The 22,739-nt window shown below is 39.4% G+C and overlaps 1 protein-coding gene across 19 annotated transcripts in view; it reads right to left on the bottom strand.

Annotated features, from left to right (window-relative positions):
- Positions 1-22,739, bottom strand: part of DROSHA (drosha ribonuclease III) — a 112,158-nt gene that overhangs the window by 32,309 nt on the left and 57,110 nt on the right. For 18 of the 19 annotated variants that reach the window (XM_074329034.2, XM_074329035.2, XM_074329033.2 and 15 more), the window contains 8 exons: positions 21,878-22,002; positions 20,124-20,223; positions 18,623-18,730; positions 12,651-12,758; positions 12,018-12,156; positions 11,605-11,665; positions 2,571-2,630; positions 1,137-1,236 (listed from right to left, as the gene is read on the bottom strand). In XM_074329034.2, the coding sequence (XP_074185135.1) occupies positions 1,137-1,236; positions 2,571-2,630; positions 11,605-11,665; positions 12,018-12,156; positions 12,651-12,758; positions 18,623-18,730; positions 20,124-20,223; positions 21,878-22,002 (801 nt within the window). The remainder of the gene's footprint in view (positions 1-1,136; positions 1,237-2,570; positions 2,631-11,604; positions 11,666-12,017; positions 12,157-12,650; positions 12,759-18,622; positions 18,731-20,123; positions 20,224-21,877; positions 22,003-22,739) is intronic. The other variant, XM_088796463.1, reaches the window with a different exon arrangement.

Raw genomic sequence — 22,739 nt, forward strand, 5'->3', positions numbered from 1 at the left:
AGATCTAGTGATTTCTATTAAATTCCAACATTTATATCAAAATGAAAAAAACAATTAAAATTACTTAAGGCAAAAATCAAGGAAAACACAAAAGCTTTTTCAGTGGATCATCAGTGTTTGGGGATTTAAGAGCCATAGTTCCCTCTGCTTTTGAATAAACCCGCAGGTCTGTAAAATGTAATGATTTATAATGAGAATAGTGGCAGCAGCAATAAAAACAACTACCTCTTACTAATTCATTTACGTGTTTGGGTGATTACCGAGATGAACAGGCTTTGTGCCAGGCCCTGCATAAATCATTACAATTCAAATGATAATGTCATTAGATCTCACAACCACTGTGTGTGGAAGGTGCTAGTGCCATCTCCATCTCAGAGATGAGAAAGCAGGGGCTTAGAGAAGAGAACACCAATTTGGCCCGGGCCCCACTGTTTGTAAGAGGAGAGGTGTGCACTGGACTCCTGATGGCCGGTGCAGTGCAGTGCCCGCGTTCTGTCTGTTAGGATTCACTCTAATACGACACCTCACAGAGACAGGAATATCAACTGAGATAAGGTAAGTAAAATGCTTACCTGAATCAAAATCGAGAAAAGGTTCCATTAGTCACTCAGCTAAGTCAAGGTAGCTAGCTGGACAGCCGAAACCCTGAATCTTAATTAATGGCATTTGTGACTTGGGGGGATTCTCGAAGATCTGTAAAGTATCCCCTATGGATATAAATGGCCTGGAGTATTCTATTCAAAGTTATAATTCTGCTTGTTAAAGCAAGTTAAAAACAAATGTAATACAGAAATATGACACAAGGGGGAAATATAAAAATTTTTCATTTCTTTTGCTCTGCTCTCATGTTCCTTTTCTGGGAATGGTAAACTCTGTTCATGCACATCTGCCAAATTTTTCCCCTTCTATTATCAAGTGACTTCACCATGGAGTTCACTGGCTGCTGGTGAAACTCACAAAGGTAACTGAACTAATAAGGCTCAATCCTTAAAACCCAAACAAAAAAATCCTTCCTGGTCTATAAATATTAAACCCTTAATACACGCTAAAGAGTTACTTATTCAAAAGCAAAATTATGTGTGGACGGAACAGAGAATGTCAGACTTCACTACCCGGGCTTCAGATGGTTGACATACTTTTGCCAGCATGGCAAGGTGTTGATTCTGAACGATGGCAGTCCGATAGGTCGCTAATCCTCCTTCTTCCAGACTAGGAAATAAATAGTACAAATGGACACTGCAAAACAAAACAAAAAAAGCACATAAATAAATATGCATCACAACATCCTGTCTGTGGTTCTGAGTCACAAGAATGGGCCAGCACAAAAGATCTGCGCAATGGATACCACGTGAATTAAACTAAACTGAAGGGTATGACTAAAAGTCTATGAAAGTTAAAGAGAAAGCACAGTGTAGCTGAATGTACTAAAACCGAAAACAGCACCAGTCACTCATACTTTCACATTTATTTCTATCCAAACGTTTCTCTGAAATCTGACGACACAAAACCCTGAACAATCTGTCACACACTGCTGAGAGCAAACCTATCCGATACTCTCAAACTTGGCCTGGAAACAAATACTTTTTCTTGGGTTGGACTATGAGCGGCCCCTGGAGAGGAGCCTGGGAAGCCCTGAGCAGAGCAGCAGTGGAGACATGCTCTTCACAGGTACAGAGGGACAGGAAGAGAACCGAGAGTGGCACGTGTGGCTGGCTGTGCTGTAAGAACAAGCCCAAAGGGGCTGATTAGGACAGTGTGGAAACTGGGGAGAAAGCCACAGTGGAACGCCACTATGGGCCACAGCGGCCCCTGGTGTCTCCCAAATGTCACACCAGCTTTTAAGATCCACTAGGCTTGTTGAGTCCAATTGTTTCCAGGAAGAGCAGGCTTAAAGCACTGCCCCTTTGGCTCATAATGTCCTTCTTGGGAAAAAGATATGACTAAAGAGAATAAAAATAGCTCAAGATAGTTCCAAGAAAAGCTTGTGTTATCTCCCTTTAAAAGAGAAATTATGTGAGTATGGAAAAGCAAAACGCACTTTCCTCCCCCTACCTCCAAATAAAGGATCCTAAAACACTGCTGGGGAGAAAATACACATACACACACACACACACACACACACACACACACACACACACACACACACCAAAATCTCGTCATTAAAATTACTTGTAAGCTTTACTTCCCTTGAGATCAGAAACAGTGAGAAAGGGATCAAAGACAAATCCTAGAAAATGAAATGACATTTTAAAATATCATCCCTTTCTTTACAAATTGAATATAAGCTCTGAAGGATCTAGACCAAGGCAAGCTGATCTCTTGTGGCTCTAGCAACTTGAACATAAACTTGACAGAGACACCAGCCTTTCATCTTGTAATCTTGCTCATTACAGCCTCAGTGAATGCAAGTTATCAGGGCAAAAGCCACAGACATGTAGCTTTTAAGCTCCACCGCAGAGACAAAATACAGATGTTCCAATGACTTATTTAGCTAAATACAAAGAAGGTAGTGTATTAAACATGTTACCTATAAAATGTAACTATTGGGGACAGTAGGAAAGCCTCCTTACCTGGTCAGGAATTCGACAACAGCATCCCCCAGGAACTCCAGCCGTTCATTGTGATTAATCCTATAGGAAAATTTAAAAGATTGCTTAAAATAGCACGCATTTACATTCTCTCCCTCTCCCCTCAAAGAAAGGGCACATGAGGGTTAGCCTTTCAGCAATCAAAACACCCCCCTTATTTCTCTTCCTCAAGAGCACTGGCCGCCATCTTAGCCAGAGGCCTGGGGCCGCCTCATGGGAAAGGGAGGACGTGTTCCCTCACACCCTGTCGTTCAGGCTCTCTGACCTAGGGGCTTCCTTGCCCTGGGGATCAGATTTAAAGTGAGGAGATTGGACCCTAACAACTGTGAATCCTTCTACATTGTTGTCAGGTAGACAAGAGAATATATTCCAGCAAGAGTTAGAACCGTACACTGAAGAATCACTTTTGGTACAATGGTCTAAGGACAGTTTCCCATTGAGTGCTCAAACTCTAAACTTAGCCTGGCATCAAAAGTCATTCAAAACAGGCCTATGCTACCTTTTCAGTCCCATTATGTTATACTCTCCCACCTGCACACCAGGCTCCTGCTTCAAAACTGCCTACTCTCGAAAAACGGCACCCCCCCAAACACTCGGTGCCTCTGCTGCCCTGGAGTTTTCCACTCTCCCCTGTGCACAGAACCACACTGAAAACCTACTCATCCTTCAAGGTCTGGTGAAATGTTAGCCTCTCTCTGACTCTATGATAGTTGGGATTTGGAAGCTAAGCAAAAGAAAAGAATAAAGGTCAACACCTACATTTTGGCTTCAGTAGCTGGGTGAAAAGTGGTGCTATTTACCGCAAGGAAAGACCCCAAGTGAAACAGGTTTGAGGAGAAGAAATAGTTGCATTTTAGACATATTAACTTGAAATGTCTATAAAACATCCCAATGAAGAGATATATTAATCCAGTGTTCATGGGCAAGGACAAAGTCGGTAATAAATCGTTAGGAGACGTCCATGTTTAGACAGGATTTCAGGCAACAGACCTGGGTGACACTACTTAGGGAAAGAATGCAGCTAGAGAAAAGGCGTCCCAGGATGGAGCCCAGGGGAGGTCACGGCTGAGGTCAAGCAGAAGGGAAGCCCCCAAAAGGGAAGGACTGGCCAGGGAGGTGGGAGGAAAGGAGGCCAGTGTTATCGTCTAGCCAAAGAGAACCTGTTTCAAGAAAGAAATAGATACAAGTAAGATGAGAAGAAATAGCTGAGGTCACTGATTGGCAATCTCTTTACGTGACAGATACAAACCTGACTGTGTTTAGAGCAGGCTGAGACCTAATGAGTTGCCTAAGTCATAGAGTAGAAAGATCTGAGTGCTTGTTTCAGGGCTAGCTGCACAAAGAGAAAATGCGAGGGTTGGGAGCTGTGTAACAGGAGGACACCAGAAAGAATGGTGACAACAGTGAGAAGGAAAGGCAGGCAAGGAAAGGAAGCCCTGGGACCTGAGCAAAGAAGGTAAGGGCCAGGCCTGGGCCTGAGCGGGAGCTGCGTCCCGACTCCAGGGGCTTCCTTAAGTATCTCTGACACGGACCCTCATCACCTCAAAAACTTCAGCAGCTATCAAGTCTAAACCTATCTGTCTTTCCAGGCCATTCTTTATCTAGTGCCACTGTACCCACCCATTTTATCTGCTTTCAACAGCAACTTCAGAACTCTAAGTTCACCAACCTCTGCACTGTACCAGACACACACCATTGCTTCTCCCTTGCATGTTTCCTCTCCTAAGTCCTGCTCGTTGTTAAGGACAGGTGGGAGGCCTGCCCCAACTACCGGAGCTCTCAGGGATGCTGGCTCACCCCTCCCACCCACACCGCCATTCCCACATGACTCACATTTATCACTCAATTTAGGACAAAATTATATACTATCTTTTACTGCTGTCTGTTTCGTGTGTGCCAGTTTAGTTTCCGTATTCAGAGTCTGCCTACAGTTTTGGTATATGTGAAAAATAAAAAATATTTGTAAATTACATGACTCTTGGCTAACAAATCATCTACGTGGCATTTTGACATCAATTTTATATTATTTCACCTATCTCATAAATATAAGTTTATTCTTCTACCCTACCATCCCTCCACATTTTGGAATTTTAAAAGAAAAATCAATGTAATTGGAGAAACTGGAAAGATATGAGCACCAAAGAAGGGATTCTGAACCCTCATTTCAATGTATGGCCTTTATGTGAAAAAGGCATTCTGGCAAGCAGTTAATAGCTAATAATGGTAAATGAAACAAAATGCATGGCTATAGTGAAGAACTCATCTACTAGTTTACTAAAAAACAAACAAACAAAGAAATAAAGAAAATAAGCATTGGGCCCCAAAACATATTTTTCTCATCCTTACCAAATATATATTAGATTTTTAAAGGCATGTTATTTTTCAGTTGCTAATCCACTAGCTAAGAGTAAAAGGTTCCATGGTAGAATATAAAACATTGTATTTCTTTTTTTAAATCCTTTTAAAAGCTACTCAGTACTGTGATTTTTGTTTTTCTGTCACATACACCGGAACTCCAAAGGCACCTTTCATCATTCTTGCAGAAAGCATCAAGGAGGCACGGTTTAACGGTAAGACGCTGTTAACTCCTAAGTCCGCTTCCTAATTTACTGTCATGAAACTTAACAAGCTATTGTCCTGAGAGAGGATAGGAACAAAGAAAGAAATGGTGAGTTTTTAAAAAGAAATTAATATTATCCTGTTGTTGCTCATAAGCCAGTAAAATAAAAATGCACTGTCTGTGGTACAGACGTTATTTTCTTCCCAACAGTTCAAAGTCCTATACGAGAAAATCTACTTAATGTGGAAAGCAAGAAACCCTGGCAGGGGGCTAGGGGTGGAGCTAAACCATATTTGGATTGTCTTACGCTTTATTAAAGAATAATAAGACACCTAGTCAAAGAATAATAGCTGCTTTAAGTCATATACAATTTTGAATGAAGTCATACTGGCGTAAATTCTAATTTCTTTTATAAACTTCAAGGGAGACAAGAACTATGTCTAGGATTTTAATAACCACAAAGTTAGACACTGTTCAGTGTGCTAAAGCACAAGATCGCTGTTCTCCACAGGTTTATTCAACAGTGAGTCTGCCATCTATTAAATAATTTGCCCATATCAAGCATGTTTTTTCTGAATGTACATGGTGACTAATCCCTGGCAATAAGCCACAAACAAAAATGGGGACAAACGACCACTTGAGTTTATTATTATACTGGACAATTCCTAACCCAACGGTTTACCTGGGAAAATGGACAGAGCGAGCTGCTAGTCCTTGTGGAGTCCAGTAGCAAACCTTTTGCTCTTCCTGCCACTGTTTATACTTTCTTTACTCATCCCCATTATAAAACTAGCAAGCTCCAAGATGAGACGTTTACTGAGCAGTAAACACCCCATTTGTTTTTGAGAACCCAGTAAACAGCAGTATTATGAAATCTAGATTAACTGTAACATTTATAAAGCACATTTGGTCTGAGGAATTCAAAGCACTTTATAAAACACAACAGTCTCTCGGTAACAGTACTTACTGTAAGATGTCATTTACTCCATAGAAAACCATCTTGGAACGGGGCAAAATCTAAGGGTAATAGCTAGAGTGAGGGGTTGTACAAATTTTCTCACTCTGCCTTCTAAGCGCCAAGCAGTGACTGTTAGAGTAGAGCTAGAACGGGCTTTGGAGCTCAGGCGAAGCTTCCACGCATCCAGGAATTCCTTTTATTCATTACATCTATCTACCTGGACACTTGAGGGGAAGGTGAGGGCACGGAGCTAGTAAATCTGAGACCCACTGGACCACTTGATCCCAGATTAGGCATCTTTTGGCTTTAACTTGAAGCACTGAAGTCCGTAAGTCCACTCAGTAGAATTTACATATATGCAGTGCATACTGTTACTGTCTTTAATGCAAAATACTTGTGTATAACTGATTTCAAAAATACTTTGCAATGATCATTTGCTTAAACACACAGACATTAATAAATAGTCCATATGTGTCTCTTTGTTGGGTCAATAGATTCTTATACATTCTGTCCAGCAATGACTCTACCAATCAAAAAAATAAAGTAAAACAAAGCGCTTGATTCTCTCATTTTTCCATTAACAGTCTCTGGCCCCTCTTTCCTAAAAGTCTTATTGCTTACATGGATTACCTGAATGCCACCAAATGCCTAATCCTAGAGAGACCCTTTCTGTGATAACATTTCATTATAATTTGCATGAGTTAAATATACCGTATTTTGCAACGTATAATGCGCACTTCTTTGACCAAATTTGTGAGGGAAAAACAAGGATAAGCATTATACATGGATAGTACTAATTCCGTACCTATATAAATGCTTTTAATTATGTTATTTATGCTTATGAGTTAAAAATGTAACTCTAGAAATCAATAATGATATCCATATGCAAAATAATACCCTGGAATACAATAATTGGCTTTGTAGAACTTACAACGAACCTGCAACGAGGAAGAGTTCTTGGCCTTCTATGATGCATAAATATTGTAAATTTGTTACCGGTACATAAAATTTCTTATACCTTATATCTATTCTGGTGTTTTGTAATTATTTGTTACATAAAATTTCTTGTCCCATAATATGCTAAAAAATATATGCTAAAATTCCTCTATAATACAAAAAACAAGTACCTAAATATAACAAATAAAAATTTGAATTAAAAAATTAAAACGGAAGATTTTTTTTTCCTGAAAGGGCCAAAAACGTGGGTGTACATTATACATGGGAGCGCATTATACACGGCAAAATACAGTTCACTATACAACTGAAATTTATGTGTTTAAACAGTAACACTTTTTAAAATTATAGGTGGTATATCCCCTTGAGATGATACCATCGTGAAAGTTAATTATTTTGTAGTTTTGCTAGGCAAACAGGATTTTATTTAATAATTTTAAGTCTCTGTGCCTTTTTGTAAATCCTAGCTGATCCCAAATCAGATCAAGTAAAGCACTAACCAGCCATTTGAACCTCTGCTGATGGCTCTGACCATGACCCTGCTTAACGCTGGGACTGCCAGGTGGGGAGGTTCCAGCTTATTCTCCTCAGTGGGAAACAAGACATCACAGAAAGCTCTCGAGCAGGTTACCACTAAAAACTACAACCAAAGCTCCAGAAACACAAGATGACTGACTGCAGGAGCAGTGTGAAGGGGAACTGGCAGATGTGGTCACTAACTGTACTGCAGGATGGGCAGGGTGGGAGGGGACAAGGAGAAGAATTCATTCAAGAGCCCCACCTCTCGGCCCGGTCCCCTGGCGGCCTCGCTCCTGACTTCCACTAGTGCCAGAAAGAGAATCCCGAACAAAGTAGTTCGCTTGCTCTCTCCTTTCTCATGTCTGGAATTCTGAGCAAGCTTGCTTGGGAGGACATCTAACCACCAACACTTGTGATTTGATAGTGTTTGCTTCAAAGATACACAAACACTTCCAAGGAGCAGAGACTAATGCATCTCATGCTATAACAGCAAACCAAGAAACAAACAGAGCAGAGGGCAAATCATTTCGAGTGAACTCAATTATTCAAGTGCACAGAATAAAACTGACCTCTAATCCCTAAACAATCACCAAAGCTGTCCTTAGACCCACAGCAGTCTTGTGTGTGTATTTTGTTTTTGACCTTCACTGGAGCACTTAGCAGAGTCTCCCTTATGTTAAGTTATTTATGTTCATAGCACTCTTACCCCCCCCCCCCCCCCGCCAGGTAGTCAGGCATCCTGGTGAGTGGGGGCTTTGCTTTACTTGCCTTTGGATCTCCTAAAATACCCACAAACTGCCTCAAACTCATAAATCTGCTGAGTTACATCTGTATGTGCTTAAGCACAGCTCCAGGGCTGTGCCCCACTGGGGAACGCTAGATAGTGGCACTCGAGCAGCAGCAGACCCAGCAGCCAAGGCCAGGAGGCTCTTTCTGAACAGAAACTTGGGTCAACTCTGCATCAGCAAAAAAGATCAGAGACATAGCAAGAGGCTCTCAAACAAGCACCAGAGACCGGAAGTCAAAGGACAAGAGATTATTTGTTTATTCTCTGTCAGTGGTATCATTTTCAAAATGGGAAATTCAGAAAGAGCGCAGTTTCTCAGATATCATTCCTTTTGCCATGGTAAGAAAGCCATCTCTTTGTAATAGAGCAAAAGAAAACATAAATCATGAGGTTTGAACAACACTATCCAAGACAATTTACATACCAACAACTATTGTTGGGTAAGATGAGACAAAGATCATTTTAACCTGTTTTCATTATTGAAAAGGACGTGTCTAAGGTGTGTGTAGCTTTGTGAAAGGGGCTGCAGGGGACTCAGGGTTCCACTTATTAAAATACAGAACCGGTCACCTGGAGATTATAATGCAGCAGGGTACACAAAATCATGGCCACAGATCCCTGAGGATGTGATTAGGGCCTCTCGCAATTAGATCTTCTCTGATCTTAGACTCTCACAGAAACTGTACAAAACTGTGTGCTATCTTCAAACTGGAATTTTAAAGTTTCGTCCTACCTCTTTTCACCTCTTGAAGAGGAAAGACAGTTTGGTTTATGATAACCTCAAAAGAGAGCAACTCAAGGCAAACCAATTTTAAAAGAAAAGTGATATATGAAGAAAACGGTAGAAAAGGGAGCTGTGCCAACCATGGCTGGGCACTCCCTTGGCTGTGGAGGCCAGTTATCAGCTGCAGCGACTTTCTCAACTCTGTCTCTTCTAACCCTGCTCCACCCACCTGTAATCCATCTACGGCTGGATCCCAGGAGGGACAGGCCTGCTTATTCAACTTGTTAGCTCCCCATTTTAAAAAGAGAGCCACCCTCCAGCAATCTCCTCTACTGTCTTTTAAACTACCACCGCTGTACGTCCCACACAAAGATAAGATAACCCCAGGAGCATCAACACAGCCTCATGGGCCATTGGGCTTCTGCTTTCATTCAATTTTCCAGAGTGTAAATGGGTCTACACAGACCTAGCCCACTTCCTTCCCAGATTCTTAGGGGTTCAAGGCCACACAAAGGTGATAATATTAGGCATAGGGAGCATGTGAGATCTTGCTCCTTGGCATACGTTGTCAGTTTGGCTCAAATAAACCCCTTTTTTTTTTTTAGTGAGAATATTCATATAAAAAGGTATCATTTAAAATCAAGAAATAAAATATGGAAAACTAACATAAAACTTTCCAAACCGTTACATAAGGCCAGTATTATTTTAATAATGAAACCAGGCAAAAGCATCCCAGGAAATGCAGAGTACAGAATATTATCTCTTATGAATGTAGACACAAAGATCCTCAACACTAACAAACTGAATTCACAGCATAGAAAAGGACTATTATATATTATACTAACATACACCATGATCAAGTGAAACGTATCCCAGGAAAGCAGGTGATTTAAAACCCAAAAATCAATTAATGTAATGTACCGTGTGAGTAGAATAAATGAAAAAAAAACACATGATCATCTCAAGAGATGCAGAAAAAGCATTGGACAAAATTGAACACTTCCATAATAAAAACATTAAGCAAACTAGGAATAGGACAGAACTTCCTCAACCTGATAAAGGGCATCTAAGAAAAACCCAAACCAAGGTTTCTTAGACATGACACCAAAAGCACAAACAACAAAATAATAAATTGGACTTATCAAAACTTTTGTGCTTTAAAGGACATCATCTACAGACTAAAAAGATCAATAGAATGAGAAAATACTTTTGCAAATCATGTATCTGAAAAGGGGCTTGTATCTAGAATATACAAAAAATGACTGTAACGCAATAATAAAAAATACCCCAATGGGAAGAGGGGCTGGCCCGGTGGCTCAGGCGGTTGGAGCTCCGTGCTCCTAACTCCGAAGGCTGCTAGTTCAATTCCCACATAGGCCAGTGGGCTCTCAACCACAAGGTTGTCGGTTCAACTCCTCGAGTCCCGCAAGGTATGGTGGGCTACGCCCCCTGCAACTAGCAACGGCAACTGGACCTGGGGCAGAGCTGCGCCCTCCACAACTAAGACTGAAAGGACAACAACTTGAAGCTGAACGGCACCCTCCACAACTAAGATTGAAAGGACAACAACTTGACTTGGAAAAAAGTCCTGGAAGTACACACTGTTCCCCAATAAAGTCCTGTTCCTCTTCCCCAATAAAATCTTTAAAAAAAAAAAAAAAAAATGGGAAGAGGATCTGAACAGATATTTCTCCAGAGGTGATAAACAAAGAGCCATTAAGCCCATGAAAAAGATGCTCAACATCATTAGCCATCAGGGAAATTCAAACAAAACCATAATGAGATAACAGTTCAGACACAATAGAATGGCTAGATTCAAAAAGACAGATACAGATAACAGGTGTTGGTAAAGATGTGAAAAAATCAAAACCCTATCTACTGCTGCTAGGAATATAAAATGGTGTAGCCATTTTGGAAAACAGTCTGGCAGTTTCTTCAAAGGTTAAACTGAGTTACCATATGACCTAACAATTCTACATGTAGGCATATAACCAAGAAAAATCAAAATATATGTCCACCCTAAAATCTATACACAAATATTCATAACATTATTCATAAAAGCTGAAAAGGAGAAATATTCTAAGTGCCAATCAATTGCTACATGGAAAAATAAAATGTGATACAACCATACCATGGAATATTAAAAAGAAATAAAAGTACTGACGCATACTATAACATGGATAAATCTTGAAAACATCACACTAAGAAGCCCAGGAACACAACATATATTATGATACTATTGATACAAAATATTCAGAATAGACAAATCCATAAAGATTGAAAGTAGACCGGTGGCTGCCTAGGGCTGGGCAGGCTGAGGGAAATGGGGAGTAACTATTAACAGGTACAGGGTTTCTTTTGGGGGTGTTGAAATATTCTAAAGTTCGGTAGTGATCATAGTTGAACAATACTGTCAACATAGTAAAAACTACTGAATTGTATACTTTAAATGGGTGAATTGTATGGCGTGTGAATTATATCTCAATAAAGCTGTTATAAAAAAATCTACTTTACCTTGAGGGAGTTGGGTCATCTTGGCCAAGGCGTGACATAATGTTTATTAAGGTGTTAATTCCTATTTAAAGAAAAATACACAAGTCCTGTCAGAAGCATTCTAGGACCACGATATGACATGTAGAAAGAAAATTATTTAACTCATCCCAAGGTGACTTTAAAAGGTTTAATATCTGCATGTCCATAAGTTTAATCAACTCAATTACTTAAAACACTTGATAGGAGAAAGAAAGTTTTCTAAAAACTCATCCACCCTTATTATAACGCTCTGCTTAAAGTAAATGTTATTATTTATAGGTCGGGAAGCACTGAAGAATGAGAGGATGAAGCAGTCACCAGAGAAACGTTCCCGGTGGGGATTTCACTTCTAACAGGCACACAGGCCAAAACACGACGGCTGAATCCAAACGTACCTTTTTTCCGCATGTGCATATGATGAACTTTCCTATCTCCATATTTGGGCTGCCGAATTCCACAGTTAGACAAAGAGTTCCTGGCATGATCAGGATTCATTCCAAAATTTAAGTGATGACTCGGGTGAGTCATGGCCAGCTAAAATTCCAATGAAGTAAGTTCAGTCTTAAAACTCAACATAAAAGCGCCCTCTGTACATCATCCCAAATGAAACAGGAAAGAGATCTGTATATCCAGCCAAGTATTAAGCCCTGATCTTTCCATCTTATCTCTTCTACTGTTAAATTCCCAGAGCTCTGGTGCAAACCCTCTTCTGAAAGCAAACCTGAAAATCCCCATCTTTCAGAGGAGAATTACAATACTCAGCACCTGGAAAGAAGAGCCAGGAATAAGGAAGGAAAAGGTGAGAGACGGGGCTCAGCTTTGACAGACAGATTTTTGCTTTAGTTGATTTCTTTAGGGACAGCCTCAAAAAAAAAGGTGAGAAAAAGGGTTTGAAAGTGGCAACCAGAATAAAGGAGCTATGTTTCTAAACATCCTCAAAATAGAGTCCTCATTGCTTCATTGGAAACTGCCAAGGTGAATTAGTCCTATCCTGTTATCATCTAAGTGTACAGGAGAGTAATTCTTACCTGTAACAGACAACGATCTTGGAAAGTATATCCTATCAACTTGTCCAGGTGCATTAGGCATTGGTGGTAGCGGATGTGATGAGTCAAAACCGGTAGCATCATTGCATGCTAAGAAAAAAAATTTGTTTTCAATATGTTTAACCCTATAAAAACTTTAAAAAATGCTTCATTTATTATACAACAAACAAGATCCATTTTTCAAATCCCAAATTCCATGTCACAGTCTACTGGCTGCATGGCATTGGTGTGGTGGACCTTAGTTGTTAAAGGTATAGTCTCTGCAACCAGAATGCCTGGGTCTAAATCCTGTTCCGCCACCCATTCGTTGCGTTACTTGGAATGAAATTTTTTTAACTTGTCAGTCTTAGTTTCCTCACCTGTAAAATGGGGGGAAATCAGTATAGCTACTTTCAAGAACAGTTAAAAAGATTAAGTAAGCAAATACCAAAAACTGGTTAGAATGTGACCCATGAGTCCTCCTTCAATTAGGAACAGGCCTGGTTCCATCAGTACAGTAGGGTCACCTCCGGGAAGTTACAAGAATTTCTGTGCCTCCTTGTCTATCTTTAATTATAAGGGAAAGGATTAGGGCTCATCAATTCTGAAACTTTATCAGGGTCAAGACACTTTTGAGAACCTAAGGAAAATGACTCTTTCGCCAGAAAAATACCCATGTGCACAAACATACAAAAGTTGCACACAATGTTAATGGGCTCACGAACCCCTGAAGCCCATCACTATCCCTCAGGTAAGAACGTCTCAACCAGACGATTTCCAAAGGCCACTCCAGGTTGAACACTTAATGAGCTCATATTCCAAGGACAGCTTTTATGAAAACCACCAATACAGGTTCTCAAGGCACCTGAGAACATGGACCTTTTCTTTCTGTTTCGATCACTTTTCATTTAGCTATCGATTCTTCATTGGCAGATAATTTCATGAAAGGCATATTTTTTTCTTTCATAGCATTTCCCTAGAACTCTGGAGAATAAAGGAGTCATTCATTAGAACTGGGAGGATGGGCAGAGCCTACAGAATGACTGACATGTGCTTTATAGCAGTTCAGTCTTTGAAGTATTTTAAGCTGGTATTGTTTCAAAATACATGAAAATGGATTTGCTTAAAACTGCAGAAATCAGTTTCCTGTATTATTAACTTACAAAGAAAGATTAGTTCTCTCAAATAGGATCTCTAATCAACAGACTGTCTTTCTTTCCAGTTCAATTTAATAAATACATATTGAGCACCTCCGTGTGCAAAGGTTACGAGAGTTGTGGAAGAGAAAAGATGAAAACACTCTTTTTGCCCTCAAGGGCTTCCCAGAGAGATAGGCCATTATGATCTGAATATTGGCCATTTTGTCCACTTCACTTTTATAAGTGCTGTATTAAAAAATACAATAATGGAAACAAAGTATGTGGCCAACGTATAAGATAGTGCTCCAGCCACTTAAGCCGCAGGGAGGTCGAGGGAGTCAACACTCAGAAGTGAAGGTGGATAGGTCATTAAGACAATGCAGTGCAACTATCTTTCTAAAGTATGAACTCAAACTGGTGAATTGTTTATTTTTGTAACACCTCTAGTCAGAGATGAATTATTACCCACAAAGAAAACAACACCCTCTTTAGAGTACTCTAATTATTAGAAAATTATTATAATATTAAGCCCATATCTGTCTCCTTACCCCTTTGAACCTAATTCTACCCCTGGAGACAAAAAAAAAAAAAAATTGAATGGCCTGGTCCCTTAGCTACCCTAAGTCTTACTTCCTTTAACCTTTACTCATGTGAAACAGTTTTGAGTCCCTTCCTCTAAACTTGCTCCAAATAGAGCCAGTTTCTTTTTTCAAATAAGTCTGTTTCTTGTGAATACCGTGGAAAGGTGTGTACTTGCATGAGCCACACCCACCTTGTACCCCACGTCTCAACATTATCTATGAGACTGTTACAATCTGTAGCTCAGTTTTTTCAATTATCACTCTCTGCAATGTTGAAATACACACATTCACTGAGCATCTTTCCCCCACCCCGCAATCTATGCCTGACAACTGCTTTCATTTTTAAGAGTTCCTTTGGATGATTGCAAGGAAATGAAAGTATGTAGTTTTAAATGTATTCAAATTCTCCCATAAAAACAGCAACTAGAACAGCAAAACAGAGCCATGAACAATAAATATATACATAAAAACAAGACGGGGCCGGCCCGGTGGCTCAGGCGGTTAGAGCTCCGTGCTCCTAACTCCGAAGGCTGCCGGTTCGATTCCCACATGGGCCAGTGGGCTCTCAACCACAAGGTTGCCGATTCAATTCCTCGAGATGGTGGGCTCTGCCCCCTGCAACTAAGATTGAACACGGCACCTTGAGCTGAGCTGCCTCCCGGATGGCTCAGTTGTTGGTTGGAGCGTGGGCTCTCAACCACAAGGTTGCAGGTTCGACTCCCGCAAGGGATGGTGGGCTGTGCCCCCTGCAACTAGCAATGGCAACTGGACCTGGAGCTGAGCTGCGCCCTCCACAACTAAGACTGAAAAGAACAACTTGAAGCCGAACAGAACCCTCCACAACTAAGATTGAAAGGACAACAATTTGACCATTGTTCCCCAATAAAGTCCTGTTCCCCATCCCCAATAAAAAAAATCTTAAAAAAAAAAAAAAAAAACCAAGACAACGAGGTATCCTCATGAACGCTCAATGAAGAGTGGGTGGAAAAGGACAAAGAACTAAGTGGTCTCGTCATCCATGAGAGAGAAAAGACAGGGAGTGTAGCAGGGCTTCTGACAGCCCTGAGAATGGAAGAACTTCAGTATTAACAACATGCATTCACTGGAAATGTGACCAAAACTGGAGAGGGCTCTGCAGAATCCAATTCACTGGGCGAGTACAAGAGGACAGCCTAACAGAAAGTGATGTGAGTAGAAGCATCAGAGGTTCAAGCCACTGGCACTGACAAGAGTGATGGATTAAATCATATCCATTGTGGAGCGTACAGCTTGCATAACCATGTTGTTTAACTACTTCTATGTTTAAGAATTACCACCTTAAAACCACTCTGGAACAAAGAAGAGTATCAATGAGTGTAAAAATATTCACTGTAAAAAAGATGCATTTTGAGCCCAAAGTCAATTAAATTAATTTACCCTGGCCATTCTCCAAGTCATTCTTACCTTGCATTAGGTTTTTGCAGTTAAATTTGAACGAGGTTGCTCCCATGTAATGAATGAGTTAATGAGTAACACCTCCAAACTCTCTGAAGATAGCATTTCCGTATGTTGGCGTTTTAAGCTCAGTAGAGTCACAGTTTACATTCACAACTCCAAGAACATTCACTGATTGTGTAGGAATATTTTGTATGTCAAGATAGATAAACAGAATACTTCATCTGTTCACCTAAGGTTGAGAGCTACAGAATGTCTCCAGGGTGATTGGATTTTGGTGTGGAAGGAACTATTTCACCAAAGCACATGAACTTTTTCATTTTGTTTTAGTTTTTTTAAACTTTTATTTAAGTGTTTTTTTCCAAGACCCATCAGATCCAAGTCAAGTAGTTGTTTCAGTCTAGTTGTGGAAGGCGCAGCTCACTAGCCCATGTGGGAATCAAACCGGCAACCTTGTTAAGAGCACCGCGCTCTAACCCACTGAGCTAACCGGCCGCCCCTAATGTTTTTGTTTTTAATGGTCCACACCCCCTGCCCCCACACAACCAACCCGTGTTGCCATTATGCTCAGATTTCTTTCTTTTCTGTTTCCATCAACTTCTCAGGTAGCTGGCTGGCTCACACTTTCATTCATTTATATGCAGATATATATATACAATATATCTCACACACACACACACATACATATGTGTATATATACATATATATATATATATATATATATATATATATATATATACACTTTACAAACCATAAAGCAATTCCTGTATTCAGTATATGAACTCATACTTAGCAATTTACATTCTGTATCAAGCCATTTCTATGTGAGAGTAACTTTACTGAAATCTTAATAAAAGACTTCCATTAGGAGGACCGAACACATAAGCATGGCTTTTAAACAGACAGCCGTCATCTTTGGAAAAATGGGAGTCACAGAGAGGGAGGAACTATTATCAGATCAAGAAGTATTCCATTTTGCAGGACTTTCAATCAAAATCCATTTCCTCTGACCAGTTAGTCAAAGACACTGAGTGCTTTTGCCTACCAACCTCAGAACAGAATGCAAACCGTGATATATACACAGAGAAGATAACCCAGTGCTCAAGCAGCTTCTACTCTAGCTGAGGAGCCAGAGTAAGGCATCTGTGACACAGCTGAACAACACAAAACTGCAGTGGAATAGATCATTTCAGCACCCCCATTTGTTTTACCAAGAGAAAGAGAAAAAGGGCTCCATGCTTCAAAACAAGTTGTGTTCAGAACAAAACTGCCATAGGGAACGCTACCTGGGGTGGTAAAAAAATCAAGTATAACTGAATACTCCCTCCACATCCATCACCCACCAATCATTAAGACAATTATTTTTTATCTTTTTACAAATTAGGGCTCCACAGGGTTTTGTTAAAAAAAAAAAAAAAAACTTCAACGTTAACCAAAAACTCAAGTTTGGAAACCACTGAACTATTAATACAGGACCTCTAAGGTCCCTTCCATTTCTCAATGTTCCACAATGTTAGGATCTCTTAAACAATCAACTCTGACTTACCACTGAGATCACCAGATTTTGAGCAGATTGTTCAACATTCTGCTCATTGTTTTTACAGTGTCTACTACCTTAGGATGATAATATGTTGGTTTTCGAGAAACACTGGTAAATAGAAAAACTGGGTGATATGGCTTCAAGTGGCCCTAAGAAAGAATCAACAGAAATAAATACAATATTCCCTTCTGAAAGTAACTACAGTTAAAAAAAAAAAAAAGTTCAACTGGCAAAATAACTGAGGACTTAGTGGGTGTAGCTGGCTACCACTATAGATGTTTATTCTCAAACTGTTTAGCAATAGTGCACCAATAGCACTTCATCTTAACACAAAGCTATTTAACTTTGCATATCACATGGTAAATGAATTGTGTAGCAATACCTTTAATTTTAGGATTAAATCCCACTGTTCAATAGAATAATTAAATGCCAACACTGATTTTTTAAGAAACTCATTATGATGAAGTGAATACCTAAGAGTACCTGAACTTATTACAACACACGCTACCATCAAAACAGACAGGTAGAAGCCTGGACATATTATCCCAAAAGGCTGAACACAGTAAACGGCATTATTTGACCCCAGCCTGTGTACTCATTTTCCTTTACTGCAATTCCCATGGAGTACAACCAATGTCAATCATTACAAAAAAAACACAAGTAAAGAGCCAAAGAATATGCTGGGTTTGGGGATCTCTAATCTGGTATAAATTCTACCCACAGGGAAAACAACCACAGTAAGTGAGTCAGTTATATATACATAAAGTAGATCTGAAATGTTCCTCCAAGGAAAAAACACTATCATTTGGCTCAAATATGAAATTATACTGATTCTGTTCGTGAATGCCTTCGGTTCTCTGCATTCTAAGTTTGAACCATGGGTCTGTCCAGTTTGTGCACATGGCCTTCAGGGGTCTGCCAGTAGAGGGGCTGGGGTGTCTCTTGTGACAAGCACCTATCGATATGCTGCCAAGAGGCAGGTGCATTCGAAGACCAGAACGACCTTCACTCATCATGCAGAGACAGAATGTTGTCACTAAGTGCCCCTCACCCTACCACTGGGCGCACGTGTGCACACACACAAAATTAAACAAGACAATACCAAAAGTGACAACAAAACTAAAACCCAAATGATACAAAACAATTTACGGATGGTGTCCCATTTAGGTACAAGGTAATATGTTCCGTACAAACTTCTCAGAATTAGAAAAACTGCAGTGCCAGATGCCTTTTAAAGGAAGAGATACATGGGCATAATTGGGTTCTCAGAAGCATCATTACCTGACAGACATCAGAACGGATGCCAGTTTTCCAGAATCCTTGGCTACTTAGCTCGACCGTTACTTCTCTTCTCATTGTATTCTTCTGGCGTATTTTTTGGAGCGCTTCCTAGAAAAGAATTCATTACGATGAGGAACCTGACGGTTGTAAAGGAATATTAAGCCAAACATCAAACATTAGAAAATAAGCTGAATTTATTCAATATCAGCCTTACATTCAGGTAGTCAAACCTCTTCATGCCAAATTACAATAATTTATTTGAAAGGAAAGCCAGAAAGCTCAAAGCCTAGGGTAACTAGATAAGAAAAAAAAAATCTAAACCAAATCTACCATTCTGGTGAGTTCAAACAAAAAAATGCCCTTTCACTGATAAAAGAAACTAATGTAGTGTTTGGGTTCTGAAATCAACATGTAAAAATTATATCCAGACTTATGTTGTGCCATTTACATCTCAGGAAGTCACTCAGTACATTAACTTACAACCCACGAAATTCTAAAAGTTGCTTTCAAATTTGCCAACCCCTTATAAAAACTGTTGCAGCAAGGGTACATTTTATTAAAAAAGACAATAATCCAAAACTTCTGCAAGGCATAATCAGGAACTGACTCTTCCTTTTTATAGCTCTTCAAATAATTGAGTACAAAAATAATTTTATATTTGTATACTTATTCAATAAAAATCTTATAGGAATTCATAATAACAAGGAACCACCTCCACCACCTCCACCATCTCCAGGCCAAACGCCACTGGAGGAAAGATAAACAGAGAACTTGAGAAGTGCACACGACCACCTCTTGCCCTGGGTGCACCAATACAGGGACCTTTCAGTCAGCTGCTCTGCGCCCTGCTTCCCTCCTTCAGAAGGAAGTGACCACAGTAAGTGACAAAGCCAGAATTCACACTTTTCCCAGCTTCAGAGACTTGCTCTTATACTACTGTAGGTAGCAGAATAAAACCTCACTGAGACAAAATCTGTTTTGATACCAAATCTGTCTATTTTGAAAATTATAATTAAAACATAAATGATCCTGGAATTTAGGGATAATACTACCCATTCGTAAAGAAATATGGAATTGAAAATATAAATTACAAAATAAATTTGCCCTACTAAACTGACAGACATATGGAAGACAATCCTTCACAACCTTAAGACCAAGAAATTTGAAGACGGCCTAAGGTTGTATTATATGCTGTCTAATTAATTATTTAAAAAAAAAACTGATCTGGCGAGTTTTAAACCTTAATTTCTATAAAAGACATATTTATTCCCAATGGCAGCAATCCATTAAGAAACTAGCCTTTTTAGGGGGAAAATCATCCCTTAGATACTAATAAGATGGAAAAAAATACCTATTAGCATACTAATGTGACGAGAGGAGTAAAGACTGATTTTTGGAAGTATTTTTCTATCTTATTCTAGAAGCAGCTCCAGGCAACAATCCTGAAATAAACCTGAGAAACGCCATCATCAATCACAGAGGAACGGGGTTCGATACCCACCTCTCTCTGTGCCAGTTTCTGTTTGTCAGTTTGTTTGACTTTGGGACTGTTTGCTAGGAGGTGGCGAAGTTTCACATAACTCTTCCATAGTTTCTGGTACCTAAGGAAAAGGACAGACATCAGACAAAGAGAAGACAACTCTGAAGTCCAACAAAGCCAGTGGTTTTAACAGACCTGCTCAGTCATAAACTGCATTCTTCTCAATACCCTTAATGGCAGCAAACCGTCATTCTAAGGAAGGATATGGTTTTTGAGGTTGAAGGTCAGGATGACCAAGAGTCATCTGGAACCTAATTATTAAATTGATTATTATTGCTTATTTGGGTTGAAAAGGAGGTGACACTATATAGATAAATCTCTCCGGAAAGAATTCCAAAGGAGACACACAAAACCAATAGAAACAGATAATGTTTCTTATTGTTACCTCTTTCAAAGTAACACATTTTATTGATACCTGTACTTTCTGATGTCTGTAAAAGAAAGATCCTTTACTTATTAAGGATACTGTCAGCCTCTGAACTGCCTATACTGAAAGTAAAAGTTGGAGAGCATTAGAAAAGAGAAGTCTATTTGTGCCAATACCTAAGCTACATAGCTGTATCCATTTTTTTTCCACTGGGGAGGGGAAAAGACAAATGGTGTACACCAATCTGTATACACCATGACAAAAATGAGCACTTTTGTAACCGAGTAGGTGATAACCTGGATCAGTCTGAAGGATACTGTTAAAAGCCTGGGAATGGAGACAATCCATTGAGTACTTCATCAATTCACACTCCTGCCATCTGAGTCCACGAGAGCCCAATCACATTCTACTAACATTTCTCTGACAAGAAGGGACTTTCAAAGGATTTTCTGTCCTCTTGAAATTGCTTCTGTCATTGAAACTGCTCCTTTCTTGGCCTTAGCTGGGTCTCTCCTTTTTTGATAACATTTTTTTTAGAGAATGGAGGAAAGAAAGAAGTACTTACACAGTGCCTGGTTCACTGCTTCATACTTTTATCCAAAGGGGGGAAAAAAAGAACAAAACCCTTTAGCCTCTTCTAATACATTAGCCAAAATTGTATTTATGAATTGAAAATCTCCCATGCCCTTTTGTCCCATTATGAATCCTTTAAAAAAAAATAAATTAAGTCAGGAAACTGTTTAACGAGGTAGAAAATTCAAGCACTCCTGAAGAACATAATGGTACTATTTCCATTCCCATATATCCTCATCTTCTCCCGGAAAAACACTAACATGCCAGTTTGAAAAACCCAAACATGGAAAGTAACATCAATTCTAAGAGTCGGAAGTCATGGCTTCTCCTTCAAATACAGCCCTTGACTTCACATGGGATTTTGAGTTCTTATTAAGATGCCCCAAAAATAGAACTCTGCATAAATTCAGCAGTGCTAGGAACCAACATGGTACTATTTTCCTCTAGAGGGCATTGAAAAAATAAAAATAACAGTAACCATTACAATTACAAATAAAGGAAACAGTTCCTTAAAGGTTAAAAACATACAGGACTCTTGTTAACCAAGATTGCCAAGGACAAGCTATTGAAAGATAGTTTCTTGCGGACAAATATGTAGAGAAAATAATTCTTCAAGGAGCTACCAAAACTTGTTTCATTTGGTAACCTAAATTTGGAAACATGACTCATTTCAGGTCTTATGTTTTAAAAAGGAAGACTAAAGAGTAGTCCTCTGCTAATTCAGCTGTTAGTAGAAGGTGAAATTGGCTAAGACAAACACTGAGAAATATCTTACTGTGGGTCTCCTGCATAACTCAACTGTGCAGGGCGGATCCCAAAATGGACGATAATTGGAAAAGTAATCACATCAGGGTTGAACTGTTCACGATCCAGTTGATCAATGCGGACAGAGCTTGGTTTCTACAGAGAAAAATCAAAGCCATTTATTCCCATAAGAAGTCTTTAAGTTTTGACTTTAACCTAAGTAGGGAAGAAATTAATCGGATTTTTTTTCTAGGAGAGCCTCATCCCCAAAGGGAAAATGTCATTTAGAACCCTTTAATCATAGCAGAGACACTATACAAAAACAGTAACATCACCCTTGTAAATGAGTCTGTGCCATTTGGCATAATGAACAATGATTTTGTCCTTTTTTACAGTCCACACAGAAACCTTTAAAAATTAAACTTAAAAGGACACCCAGTCAGATATAACTTTTCCTTAACCTCTCCAAAGGCACAAGGGAAGTAGTCCACATCAAAGAGAAAAGATGTGCTGGCTTATTCTGCTTTAATTTTACATTTCAAATGAATAGCTTACTGCTAACTCAGGATAGAAAGACAGAGGCCTCCATATAAATGTTTTTCCACGCGTTCTCTGTGTACCTAATGTAGCCCTTTAATTCTAAAATTTTTAATTAGAAGGTATGGTAGCACAAAGGCCAAATAGTTAAGCTTCTCTCATTATGTCCATGTAGGCTGTTTCAATTTTAATAGAGAGGCTCATGTCTTTTTTTTTCCCAAGTCTGCTAAAGGAAGACATCAATAGCCAGTTCCTTCTTAAGTTACTACAAGATGAGGAACTATTAATATTTGTAAATTACCTTTCATACTGAAATCTTAAATTTGTGAAAATGTGGTAAAATTATGGAGAGTAGG

This window comes from Rhinolophus sinicus, chromosome 3 (assembly GCF_057876585.1).
Source record: "Rhinolophus sinicus isolate RSI-liver-muscle chromosome 3, RSI-T2T, whole genome shotgun sequence".
Taxonomy (NCBI): domain Eukaryota; kingdom Metazoa; phylum Chordata; class Mammalia; order Chiroptera; family Rhinolophidae; genus Rhinolophus; species Rhinolophus sinicus.